At 47.1% G+C, this 12,401-nt stretch overlaps 1 protein-coding gene across 2 annotated transcripts in view; it reads right to left on the bottom strand.

Moving 5' to 3' along the window:
* Positions 1-12,054, bottom strand: part of ARHGAP31 (Rho GTPase activating protein 31) — a 122,745-nt gene extending 110,691 nt beyond the window's left edge. Inside the window, exon 1 of one of the 2 annotated variants that reach the window (XM_038003367.2) lies at positions 11,192-12,054. In XM_038003367.2, the coding sequence (XP_037859295.2) occupies positions 11,192-11,291 (100 nt within the window). In that variant the 5' untranslated portion in view covers positions 11,292-12,054. The remainder of the gene's footprint in view (positions 1-11,191) is intronic. The other variant, XM_038003366.2, reaches the window with a different exon arrangement.
* Between the last annotated feature and the right edge of the window lie 347 nt (positions 12,055-12,401).

Raw genomic sequence — 12,401 nt, 5'->3', positions numbered from 1 at the left:
AACTTTTATTAGACGTCCATTTTGTCTCAAGGAGTCCAAAATTGGATTTAAAGAGTATCTCTAGTATTATACTAAATTTGACTAATATATAATTTTAAAATTAAAATTTAAAAGTAAGAATTACATTTTTAGACTTTCTTATGCCCGGTAAAGTTTGAGAAATGCTGCCCAAGGGTTAACAAGAGAGGTCCAGAATTCTTGGACTCTGTATTCAAAACTCATACTGTACCCAGAGAACTAGGCCTCCTTTCCATCTGAAACCAAATTGTCTTTAGAGGTACTAAAGAAAGGAGAACTGAGGAAACCATGCCCCATTTGGAAGTCAGGCTTAGGATGGGGGAAAACAGGACCTTTAGAGATTACTTGAAGGGGATATTCTCCTGGCCTTTAGCTATAGGCTCTGTGCCCAGGTCAGCTACAGCTTTAATGCAGCCTCAGAGGGCCCCCAACCCAAGCAGCGTTTCTGTCCTCAGCTCTGAGCTTGATTCGGAGACCTGCATTTGGCTTTGCTTTTCCAGAAAGCAAAATGGCTCTTCTCCATTAGCACCAAGCTCATATTCTAGCTATTAGCCAAACAAAGGATTTTCCAAATATAGGCCCCAAAAAGCATGTGCACTTTGAAGGCCACAATAAAGCTTAAATCGCTAAAGCTTATTAAAAAGAAAGCCAACAATTGTCGCCAAAAGCGTGAGTCCTTAGCAGAACAGCAAGACAAAAGCCAGAAAGAGGAACAAAAATATGCATTGTAGGGGAGGGGCTGGCAGGGAGGTGTAGATTTATATGGAAGAGTTGACATCATTGTTTCCCAATAATACTCAGCATGCAGGAAACAGATGGGAAAGAAGTGGTGGAAGGGGCTACTTATGGTAACAGGGCATGCTCTCTGTTTAGAATCCTGCCATTTGGAAACTAAGTGTTTTACTTTGAAAAATTGGGGATGGGAACTCAATTGCCAGAAGTTTTATTAAGTCTAACTAAATCCTACTGAACTTATCACCTTGGCAATGCATGGCAAAATGGAGCTCTGCATATCAGACCTGTTTTACTGCTAGCACAGCTATGTCTCATTGGGTCAAGAGCAGACAAAGCCATGGAAGGAGAATTTAATGTTGGACAGACACAGCTGGAGTCTTGCTTCTCCCACTTCCTGGCTGGGTGACATGAGGCAAGTTAGTTAACCTCTCTGAGTTGGTCCACCTTTATAAGATGGGGATAAAACAGAACTTTCCATATAGTCGAAGACTCTGCAGTTGGACATTCATGCCATACAGATAGATTTAATCAAGAAACAGAGGGTCAGCTAGCATCATTTTTAAAAGTTATCTTTTTTTGTTTGTTTGTTTGAGACAGAGTCTCACTCTGTCGCTCAGGCTGGAGTGCAGTAGCGTGATCTTGGCTCACTGCAACCTCCGCCTCCCGGGTTCAAGCAATTCTTTTGCCTCAGCCTCCCAAGTAGCTAGGATTACAGGCGCCCGCCACCAAGCCTAGCTAATTTTAACAGAATTCTCCATTCTTCTGTGCTTGGACAGGGGATAGACAAAGCCACGATAAGCAAATCAAAGGCCACTCTTGTTACTATCAGCTGGTTTGCCATCTCCTGAGGGCAGGTTCACTCCCCTGCAGCTGAAGGCAGGCTTCTGTCAGCCCAGCCAGTCTCGGCCTCACCACTCTAAGTACCCTCAGCTGTAAGCCTCTTCTTCCCCAGGGTGCAGAGGGGTGTGACCAATTCCAAGTGTCAGGCAAATCCCCGTGGTTTCCTGCCTCTAGAGACCAACCACGCCATCCTCCCACAGCTCTGTCATAACTCAGTCAGATGATGTTTGTTTTATAATTTTACTGATTTTTCCCCTGGTGAAAACAACCCGCTCTGTCTGATGCTTCTTTCTCACTTGGCTGCCTCACACGTGCATGTCCCCTGCTTGCTCATCCTCTGCAGCCCTCATTCCATTCTTTGTACTTCTTTTAGTTGTTTTCCCTCTTTGAATCCTTTAGGTCAAGAGCAACTTGACAGCATCTCTGTAAAGCCAACAGTGTCTGGCATGTTAGAATCCCATTATACACTTGTTGCCTTGAATTGAAAGTCCCATTCCAGATAGGTTCTGATTAAAAACATGAAAAGAGTCCAGGCACAGTGGCTCACACCTGTAATCCCAGCACTTTGGGAGGCTGAGGTGGGTGGATCACGAGGTCAGGAGTTCAAGACCAGCCTGGCTAACATAGTGAAACCCTGTCTCTAACACAAATACAAAAAATTAGCCAGGCATTGTGGTGGGCGCCTGTAATCCCAGTTACTTAGGAGGCTGAAGCAGGAGAATCGCTTGAACCTGGGAGGTGGAGGTTGCAGTGAGTCGAGATGGCGCCATTGTACTCCAGCCCGGGCGACAGTGCGAGACACCGTATCAAAAAAAAAAAAAAAAAAAAAAAAGAAAAGAGCTGGGGAAAGAAATATGCATAATCACACAAATTAGCTCAATTGCCTTCACATAGGCTATAGATTTATTTACGGTTTGTCAGAATCCTAGCTTATATGTCAAGCTGTTTTCTAGTGTCCGTAACAGTGAGAGCTGGTATATGTTGCTTTTGGGGGGAGGGGTGACATTCACCCGTCTCCCTCCAGTGGTGGTGGGAAGGGGGCCTGCAAGGCATTCTGGGCCAGCATCAGGCCATGGGCGTGGTACCAGGGCCTGGTATGCATCAACCAAGCTTAAACAAGAACAAAGACTGCCTGAGACTCGATCCCAGAAACTCAGTTGGTTCTGGGGCCTCGCCAAGAATGTGGTTCATACCAAGGAGTGATTGGTGAAGCACTAGGAAAAGGCGGTGTTTCTGGGGAGTTCTGTGCAAAGCCTGGATCAGTTTCTATTTGGGAGTAGCAATGAACCCCTGTGGGGACCATTAAGCAATTGGATTCCTGATAATCCAACACATTAGCAATGTGCTTTGTCCTGAGCTTCCTAGAAGGGCACAAACACTGGTTTTCTGAAGAAGGAACTAGGGTCAATGAATCAACTGCTGCATGTCCCACAAGGGGCTCGTCCTGAGAGAGCCACAGTGAGCTACCAGATCTGCCTTCAGGGGAATTCACCATCGATTTGCATACACAAAGTGTTAAAGAAGAAAACAACAGGTAGAATGCATAACAAATTGGGTACTCCTGACCCTAAAGCAGTGGGTATTCCAAGAGGTGAAGAAGATGTGGCTGCAGTGGGCAAGGGACCTGAGAGGAAAAGATAGGGTCCGGCTGGGCTTCAAAGCTGGTAGGTTTAGATCCGTGTGTGTGAAACGCACCTTGCAGAGGGTAAAGTGCTATGCAAATGTCCTTTGTTGTTAGGAGCCTTCATGGTTTAGGCTGGGGGAAAAACAAAGCAAAGGGAGAAAAATCATTTTTCATAGGTTGGGGCAAAACTGTTAATGCCAAATTATGAAATGTGCTATCCTAGGAGATGTGATTCATGCCTGAGACCATGGCCTTAGGAGTCATACAGATCTTGATTTCAATTCTGCCTTTCCCATCTCTATAATCTCGGCATCACTTGGTTAAATCACTCTTTTGTAAAATGGGGATTAAAATGCCCAATTCTTAAACATACTGAAATATTACTTTGCATGTGTAAAGTAACTGGCACAGAGTAAGCAATCAACACAGATAAGTAGCACTTACTACCAATGAAAATAACAACAACAAGGCCTGATGTGGGACTCAGGCTTCATGCCTAAGTCCTTTTTCTTCCTCAAACAGACCTCCTCTTCCTCCTCTTCCCTTCAGCCACTCAGCAGCCTGATGTTTTCATCTTTCTCTATCAAATTCTGCTCTTAGAAAAAAAATCTAGCACCAATACTTATTCTCCTCTGAATTACAGTCAGCCTGTTTGTTCCCAGGGGTTTTAAATTTGAAGCCTTCGTTGAAATTGTATACTGCAGCAAAGTCTAGAGAGACAGGGAGTGCTATCTAGACTCCTGAAGTTCCAGCAGGCTGTAGCCCTGGCTCAATCAGTACTTGAGGCTAGCCCCTTGGGGGAGAAATAGCAAGATCAGTTCAACTCAAGAGTGGCATTTGTGTTGGTGCATAGGGGGAAACAGCTCAGGAAATTGGGTAGGACATTTGCCCATAGGCAAAAAGAAAAATAACTTGAAGCTTGGGGATAAGTGGAAAAATGTCACATTGGCTTAAATACACAGCAAGCACTGAATGGAAAGAAAGCTAACTCCATGTTCCTGGGCCTCAAGGCTGGTCTGAAGGCACCGCCAGAAGGAAGTGGAGTCCTGAGACGCAGAGGCCAGAACGGGAAGGCGGCTCAGCGCAAGTGTGATCTGTTCTGGAGGAAATGAGCAATGGGGGTAGCCCCAACTAGAAGACTCTATCACTACTGTGTTCCAGAATCTTTAGCTAGACTTAGCTAATGGCAAGGGAGGTGGCAGGGCAGTGACAGTTCTTATGCCCAGAGTCCTGGAACTTAGAGCCCCATCCCCGTTCTCCACCCACTGCTGCAGAGCCTCACCCACAGCCACAAAAGCCCAGGAAACCTCTCTGCAGTAAGGTGATTCCTGTTTAAAATAGTCCCCATCAAGTGCTTTAGAACTGTCTTGATCAGTCAACTTCTGGAATTTGGAATGCATTTCCCCTCACACCTGCTTCCATCCTACAGAAAAGGTTCCCAGGCTAGCCCACAGATGCCTAACAAGCTAAGGGGAGGATGATAAAACAAATGCATCAAAAACTACAGTTATAATGGCACTGGAGAGTGTCCACCGCTTACAGCATCAGCTATGGGAAAATGTGTTCCCAGTTTCAACATGTTTCCCTCTGTGCCAGTACAAGAGCAGGCCTTCAGCTCTCCCTCACCCTGCAGACGGTTCTTAGCTCCAGGGAAGGGCTGGGGCAACAAGGGAGTGGGCTTCCTTAGCAGCCCCAAAGCCTGAGCCTCCTGAAGCTGGAAAGCATCTGGTTGGCAGCCAGTGGGGGTAGACAGGGGAGAAGAAAGGGTGAGGCTGTCCTTGTGGCCCAGGGGCTCTTGGCAGAGGTCTAAAGAGTGGGCAGAAGGGAAGCATGTGGAAGTGGTTCTTTCTATTCTCTGTGTGGGTTGTCATCTCCAGACTACACAGAGTAAGTTACAGCTCGGCCTCAAGTTAGCCAGTCAGTTTGCTCCACGTTTAAAGCCTAATTCTCCTTTTTCAATTCTTTCTGTTTCATTCTGGGAGCCCAAATGCGGGGATGCCCTCTAAACTCAAGCCCACAAAGTTGCTGTTCTCGCTCCACAAGCTCCACATCCAGGACCTGACTTCTGCTTCTTTTCTGCTGGACTCAGCAGTGGCTATGTCCTTCTTTCTTTCTTTCTTTTTCTTTTTCTTTTTTTTTTTTTTTTTGAGATGGAGTCTCACTCTGTCGCCCAGGCTGGAGTGAAGTGGTACGATCTCAGCTCACTGCAACCTCCACCTCCTGGGTTCAAGTGGTTCTCCTGCCTCAGCCTCCCAAGTAGCTGGGATAACAGGCCCCCACCACCACGCTTGGCTAATTTTTTTGTATTTTTAGTAGAGCTGGGGTTTCACCATGTTGGTCGGGCTAGTCTCAAACTCCTGACCTCAAATGATCCACTCGCTTTGGCCTCCCAAAGTGCTGGGATTATAGGCGTGAGCCACCGTGCCCGGCTGTGGCTGTGTCTTTCTCAGGCCTTTTGAGGGCCCTTTAATTTTAAGGTGACCTTTAGTTCCTGAGTGTATACTGATGATCCACCCTGTAGTGACTGTGAGAAATCCCTGCATAAATTGGCTTCTTCATTCAGTAGGGCAAGCAACCTGCTTCGGGTCCCTTTTGGTGATGGATTAGCTCAATCTTATCATATCATTACTCACTTAATTGGAGCCTCATCACTCAGTCCTGGATGGTAGGTGGTGATGCTAGGGTAAACTCAGGTGCCATGATAATAGCTACACTTATGGTTTACCATGTGCTTGCCCTCTGCTAAGTGCTTTACCTATATTAACTCATTTATTTTCATATAAATCCTATTATCATTTCATGAGTAAGGATACTGAGACCCAGGGAGGGTAAACAACTGGCTCCAGGGTCACTCAGCTGGGAACAAGCAAAGCTGGCATTCTATTCCAGGCAGTAAGGTTCCAAAATTCCTAATGGGATCCTCCAGCAGGGGCACCTGCCTCAGGAGGATCAGAGGTTTCCAGAATCTTCCAAAGCTGAGAGTCAAAGGATGAAGAGTTAGTCAGGGAAGGTGTGACCATGATGTGCCAGGCAAGCTGCTGGAAAGGAAGCAACTAAGCCAAAAAAAAAAAAAAAAAAAACCCTGCCTTCGTTCTCCATTCAAGGTTAAATATTTTCTTGAACAGAAATATTTACCTTCTTTGCTAAGACTTTGCTGCTGCTGATGTTTGAGTATCTTGTCTATTTAACTGGAGATCAAAACTTTCAAATTTTCTTCTTCAGCTTTTCCTTCAGCTATGACAGATAATTTCAAAGCTTAATTGATCTGAAAGTTTGTTCATATCCCTTAGACTATAACTTTCTTGAGCCTGCAGCCCATCTTTTTTTTTACAGTATCTACCACAGTGCCTTAATAAATGTTTGTTAAATAAATAGATAAACAGAAAGAGAATCATTTAGCCTCAGAAATGTAGAAGAGTCACATCTAAAAGTTCCCATTGCCTTGTCCTTGTTCTTTGAAATACTGGGGCTTACGCTCATCAAGGTTGAAGTCATATTTGTAATGGGCACTTATTTGTTATGAACCCTCCCTCTGTCATGCCTCAAATCAAACATATACATTATATATTAAAGATATGTCATATATATGTTAATGTATATTTTTTCAGTGCGGTAAGAACTAGGAAAAAAAATTTTAGGAATAAAAAGGCTGACGGTTCTTATCAAACATTCAGAAGGTACATTCTGAATGGCTAAGGCTGCTTATCCAGGGGAAAATGGTCTGTAATCTGAGCAGAGATTACCCCCCTGCCTACGTATCCACATATTCTAGGAAAGATTCTGATTTCATCGTTCTTACAGGGGTCTGAGCATCAGCATTTTTTTCTTAAAGCTCTCAGGTAATTCTAATGTGTTGCTATCACTGAGAGCCATGGGGCCAGAGCAAGCAATATCACCTTTTAATTTTTTTTAAGTACAACTTCCATTTTATTTTTCTCGAGAGGACAGTTTTCCCTCAGCCCTTAAAGACTCAGCTCCTTACATGGGCTTTGATGGAGACCGTAGGACAACACGGGCACATCTAAATCAGGGTGGGAGTGTTTGGTCCTTGCAGGCTTCATGAGATCAATTCCTGACTACCTTGCTGTGAATGGCACACCTCACACAGTAATGTAGCTTCACATACAGCTCGAGAAATACATAGGCAGTGAAAACACTTGCTTCAGAAATGTCCCAGACAGCAGTGGCCTCCACTGTGTTTTGAATGAGGAACTTCTTAAAAGCCTTGTCTTTGGGCACGCATTGGGCACAGTTTGTGCAGCGAAGAGGCTGCAGGTAGCTGCAGCCCTTTTCGGCACAATCGTCGCCCCTTCTTTTCTTTGTCAACTGGGAAGCTCGGTATCACTTTGTACCAGGGAGTGGGTAAAATGAACAAGTTTGCTCAGAGGAGCAAAAAATCCTCAGCCATTAAAGTAAAGCCAACCCAGAGGAAGAAGACAATTTTCCCTATAACACTCTCTTACTTGTCTCTTGGCTCCTGGCCTCAACCATCTCCAAGCTCTACTAGAAGACCCAGAATACTTGGCGTATAAAGGAGAGGTAGCAAATGACCATGGGCACATTATGACCTCGCAGAGCTTCACCCACAACCTTCCAACCTTAGGCAGGAACGTGATGTGGTTTTCATTATACAGCTGAAGCAAGGGCCTTCTTATTCAGTGGTCAAGAAAAGAAAAAGAAAACTATACTATTTTCAGCAGCAGCAGTAAGGAAGGGATGATCTCCCTTTATTGCAGACAGGAAGAGAAAGTTAGCTGGTTCCCAGGGGAGAGCTGGGGGTTGGAGACAGCAGCCACTGTGTTGGAGGGGAAGTGCAACAGGTTCTGGGCAAGTCTGCCAGGAGCCACTTCATGCCATTCTTGAGTGTTCTTACCAGGCTAAGAGTGTTCATTGCTCCCTTCTTACTAGGCTAGGGAAAAGTGGTCAAAGAAGAGGGAAAATTGGTCCTGGATATCAGGCCCCGCTGTGTAGCCAGTGAGGGGTGATCAGAGCAGGGTCTGAAATTGGCATCTATGTAGATACCTGCAGAAATTGCATACACGGTGTGTGTGTGTGTGGTGTGTGTGCGCGTGTGTGTGATTCTAAGGAAAGGGTTTCTGTTTTTCAACAGCTTCCCAAAGATTAAGGTTGACAACTGGCCCTGAGCAATATCTGCCCTAAGCTGAACACCTATTTGTAAACCACACGCCCGGCCTTGTCAGCTTTCTCCAGTTGAAAGTAGCAGGGCTGAGCCTCAGCAAATTACAGAAGCATACGACATTCAGTCTCTGTCTTCAGCCTTTGTCTCCCCAGAGTTCCCACTCAGGCGTGTGGCATCCCCATGTTCAGATGCCCTGAGCATAGCTCGTTGTCACCCTGCTTTGTCCTCCACTCCAGCTCAGGGCTTTCCTTCCCTGTCCAAGGACAGGGGCTCTCTTTGCGTCCCTAAATCTTTGGTCTTCCCTTCTCTCCTTGTACTCCCAGACCCGAACCTATTTTTCCTATCTCAGTGCAGGTCCACTGCACCACCCTTAACCTTCAAAGCTCAGTAACCATGATGTTAGTCCAGGGAGCCCTTCTCCAGCCCCCTGGCTCCCAGTTACCACACTGACTTGTCACCCTCAGCATTCTGGGCTGATCTTCCAAGGTGGTGGGCAAAGGGCCAGTGCCCAGCTCAGCTTTTCCTCCCAGAAGCAGAGTCCAGGCCTTGTCTGTGAACCAATACATGTTTCAGAGAGTCCAGGAAGAAGCAACATTACTTTAGAGAAAACCATTAGCACTAACTTTGTTCATTGATGCTACACTATGACAAATATATGGAAAAAACCTATCCAACTAGATTTAGCTGTGGGGAAAAAATAAATTCTAATTACTTTTATTTACATAAGCAGTATATTACGCATGCCTAATTTCCGTGTAGCACAATAACAGTGTGTGGATCATTAAGTGGGTCAGTTGCCTTTCCTTTCAAAGCTGAACTCTCATCAGGTATGTTCAGTCTTGAAAGTTTGCTGATCCTGTAGCAGGGCTGTCTGCTTTCAATTTAGGGGGAAAATATCATTAGAAGAGAATGTTGGCTTAGACACAGAAGCCAGGGAGGCCAGAGGAACCTAACAGGCCAGGGAGGGCCCTCTGATCCTTCATGATTAGCTGTATCACCTTAGGCAGGCCAGTTTACCCCTCTGGGCTTCTTTTCCTCCTCCCCAGGGTGGGGAACCCTGGGTACTGGTTTGCTATTCTTTTAAGCAGTAGTCTCTTTCCTTTTTTTGTCTAAATGAAACATATGCAGAAGCCCAAAATATAAAGCAGGTGAAAGAACAGCTGCCTAAAGCTGCCTTTGAGGTATCTTCACAGAACCCTGGGGTTCTGGCTCATCCTATGATCTATTAGTTTGTAAGAATGAACAGGGCTGGCAAGCACCCCTATGCAACTCTCATAGCTTTGAGGGAGGGGCCAGAATAACACCCGCATGGTGAAAGGTGGCATCCCAGGAGCATTCCTAGTGTACCTGGAGGTTAACTTGAAGGCCCCTGCAAAAACAGGTGAAGGGAAGCATTTCATTGTAAACTTCTGATGACAGTGGCTAAGAGGCATACTTAGAGTTCTCTCACGCTCAAAAAAAACTCAAACCAAGTGATTTTTATCTCAAATCTACCTCTCCAGATGGTTGGTGAGGATTCAACGAATTGTTCAGTTATGCATCAATTTCAAAAGAGTCAGTTTTGAAACTTGTGGTTCTCCAAGCTCTAAAATCCTAAGCTATTTATCCTAATGACACAGCACACTGAACTCTAGAATACCACAGGAATATCACACCACTGCAAATTACTAGGTGGTGCTGAGTCTCCCAAAAAACGGAAGTGAAACAAAAGCATTGCACTGTTTTTGAAATGCATATTCGATATGGACTAATCAAATAGTTTTTGAGATTATTTTCCTGGAGGCAGAATTATTCTGCACAGTTACACAGCCCTTATGTTTTCCCCTTTGTTGTATCTATCTATGTATAAACACATGGCCCATATAGTAGGCTATTTTCCCTCTCGCTGAAGCTTCTGAAGACAAGGCCTTTTTGTCATGGGTAAGTGCAAAACCAGTCAACCTTACAAAAGGAGTCATTTAATGCTCAATTTTCAAACTTTCCTATGATTAAACACTTCTAAGCTCAAACGCTGTTATTGTAATCTAGATGGTGTTTTCTTTCCCCCTTCCCCAACAAATGTTTAAATTGTCTCCGCTGGATTCCGCCATCCCCAACTTCACCCCCTCCCGTTTCTGACCTTGAAAAGAGAGAAGTTTTCCTTTCCTCTACTTACCCTAAACTATTTAAAAATCGAGGCCCTCTGACCTTTTTACAACACTCTTCTTGTCTGACACACCAAATGTTAATCTGAAAGCCAAGAGGAGGGAAAAGGTCTTGGGGGGGGGGTGTGGAAAGGGGGTGGAGGTACTATATATTTGGCATCAGCTCAGAAATTCAGAAATGTTTGCGCAACCACTCCCCCAGTTAGGATCCTCCCCCACCACCCACCCCCAACTGCCTTCTAACACATTAATAAAAAAAGATGTGAGCAGACGAAATTGGAGAGCCCAGGAGGGACAGCTAAGGCGGTCATGATTTTGTACCCAGGGAAGCCCACTGATCACCATCCCACATGTCCACCCCTCCTCCCTCCCTACCAACATGCCAGATTTAGAATCGGGACCTCTGCAGCCTCCACCCCCATCCCCTGAGGTGGCCCGGTAAACTTGCGGCAGTACCACCCATTAACAGCTTGTGTGAGACCAACGGAAGGACTGACACAGCAGCCTCCGCGCGTCGGAACGGCAGCGCTGTGCACCTTAAGAATCGTTTATGTTCTTAAAAAAAAAAAAAAGTACAATGAGCGCACAGGCCTGGAATACATTAACTTGTGAACCGACTCTAACACAACTCGAGAGAGTCCATCTCTCCCTCAAACAAAAAGAAGTGGAGGAAAGGCCAAGGCACATTACCATCCTGTCCCGAGCTTTCCAGATACTCCGTCAGGTCACAGCCAAACGCGCTGGCGGCTCCCTTTCGTTTCAACTTCTGCTTGGCACCCTTGTTCTTCATGAGTTAGTCCCAAAGAGGCTGCCCCTCCGTCTCTGCCGCCCCTCTGCTTGGCACCGCTGTAAGATGGGCTCCCGGGCTAGATCACCGGCTGCCCCGCGGCTCTGGGGGGCCGCATCGGAAGATGGAAGAACCTGGGCTGGGGGCCCTGCGCATGGACCCCGCGGGGCGCGGGCCGGCAGAGCCTGAGATCCACCCCGCGCCGCTCCGGGGCCGCCGTGCCGAGGCCGTCAGACTGGCAGCCGCGGGCCGGCTCGCCTGGGAGTGTCACTTCCTCACTTGGAGTCCCAGGGACTTTCACAGGCTCCTGCGGTGTCTTCGGGTGTTCCTCCTCCGCTTAGGAGGGAGGGCAAGCTCTCCCCCCGCTTCTTAAGTGCCCCGGAAAGGACGCGGACGCGGGGTGAGAAGACTGCCCAGGGGGCTGCGGTGGGTCCTGCGCCCTGGGCCCGCTGTCTCGCCTTCAGTCGGCTTTGGTAGAGCGAAAAACAAGCATCCTGTCCCTCCTGCCCGCCCTCACGCCTTCCTTTTTTTCCTGTCTTACAAATCCTAGGATCATCCAGCTCAGGAAACGCTGGAAGGAAGTTAGCTAGGGAGGGGGGCGGAGGGTGGAAATTTTTGGCAGCTCCGTGCTTGTGAGTGTGTGGAGCTGGAGGAAGTAGGTGGGTGGGTTGAGGAGCACGGGGTGGGGGTAGAGAACGCGTTCTCCCGAGAGCCGTTCTGCGACTCCAGAGATAACTGGGCAGCCCCGGAGGAAATCGCGCTCTCCTCGCAGGACCCGCAGCCGCAGCCGCCGCTTCCTGCCCCGCCGAGCCGGCTCTTTGAAGCGGCGGGAGGTGTGCTGGCATTCTGCGGGGACCGTGCTGGATGGGACTTTCAGAACCCTCTGCCCTGGGTTTATCCTCATTGTCATCGTATCTTTGACACTTTCTATTTCGGTGCCCGCCCGTCTGCTACGCAAACACTTAAAGAGTAATGACAGAGACAAAGAGAGGACTCCAGCGGAGAAACTTGACAGGCAGTGGCTTCACGGCGGCCACTCCCATCCCAACCTCCGCAGCAGCGTCCGTGCACCCCCACCTCAGCTCACTCCCACCCCACGCTGGGTAAAGATAC

This window comes from Chlorocebus sabaeus, chromosome 22 (assembly GCF_047675955.1).
Source record: "Chlorocebus sabaeus isolate Y175 chromosome 22, mChlSab1.0.hap1, whole genome shotgun sequence".
Lineage (NCBI taxonomy): Eukaryota > Metazoa > Chordata > Mammalia > Primates > Cercopithecidae > Chlorocebus > Chlorocebus sabaeus.
This window is presented reverse-complemented; position numbering and strand designations above follow the sequence as displayed.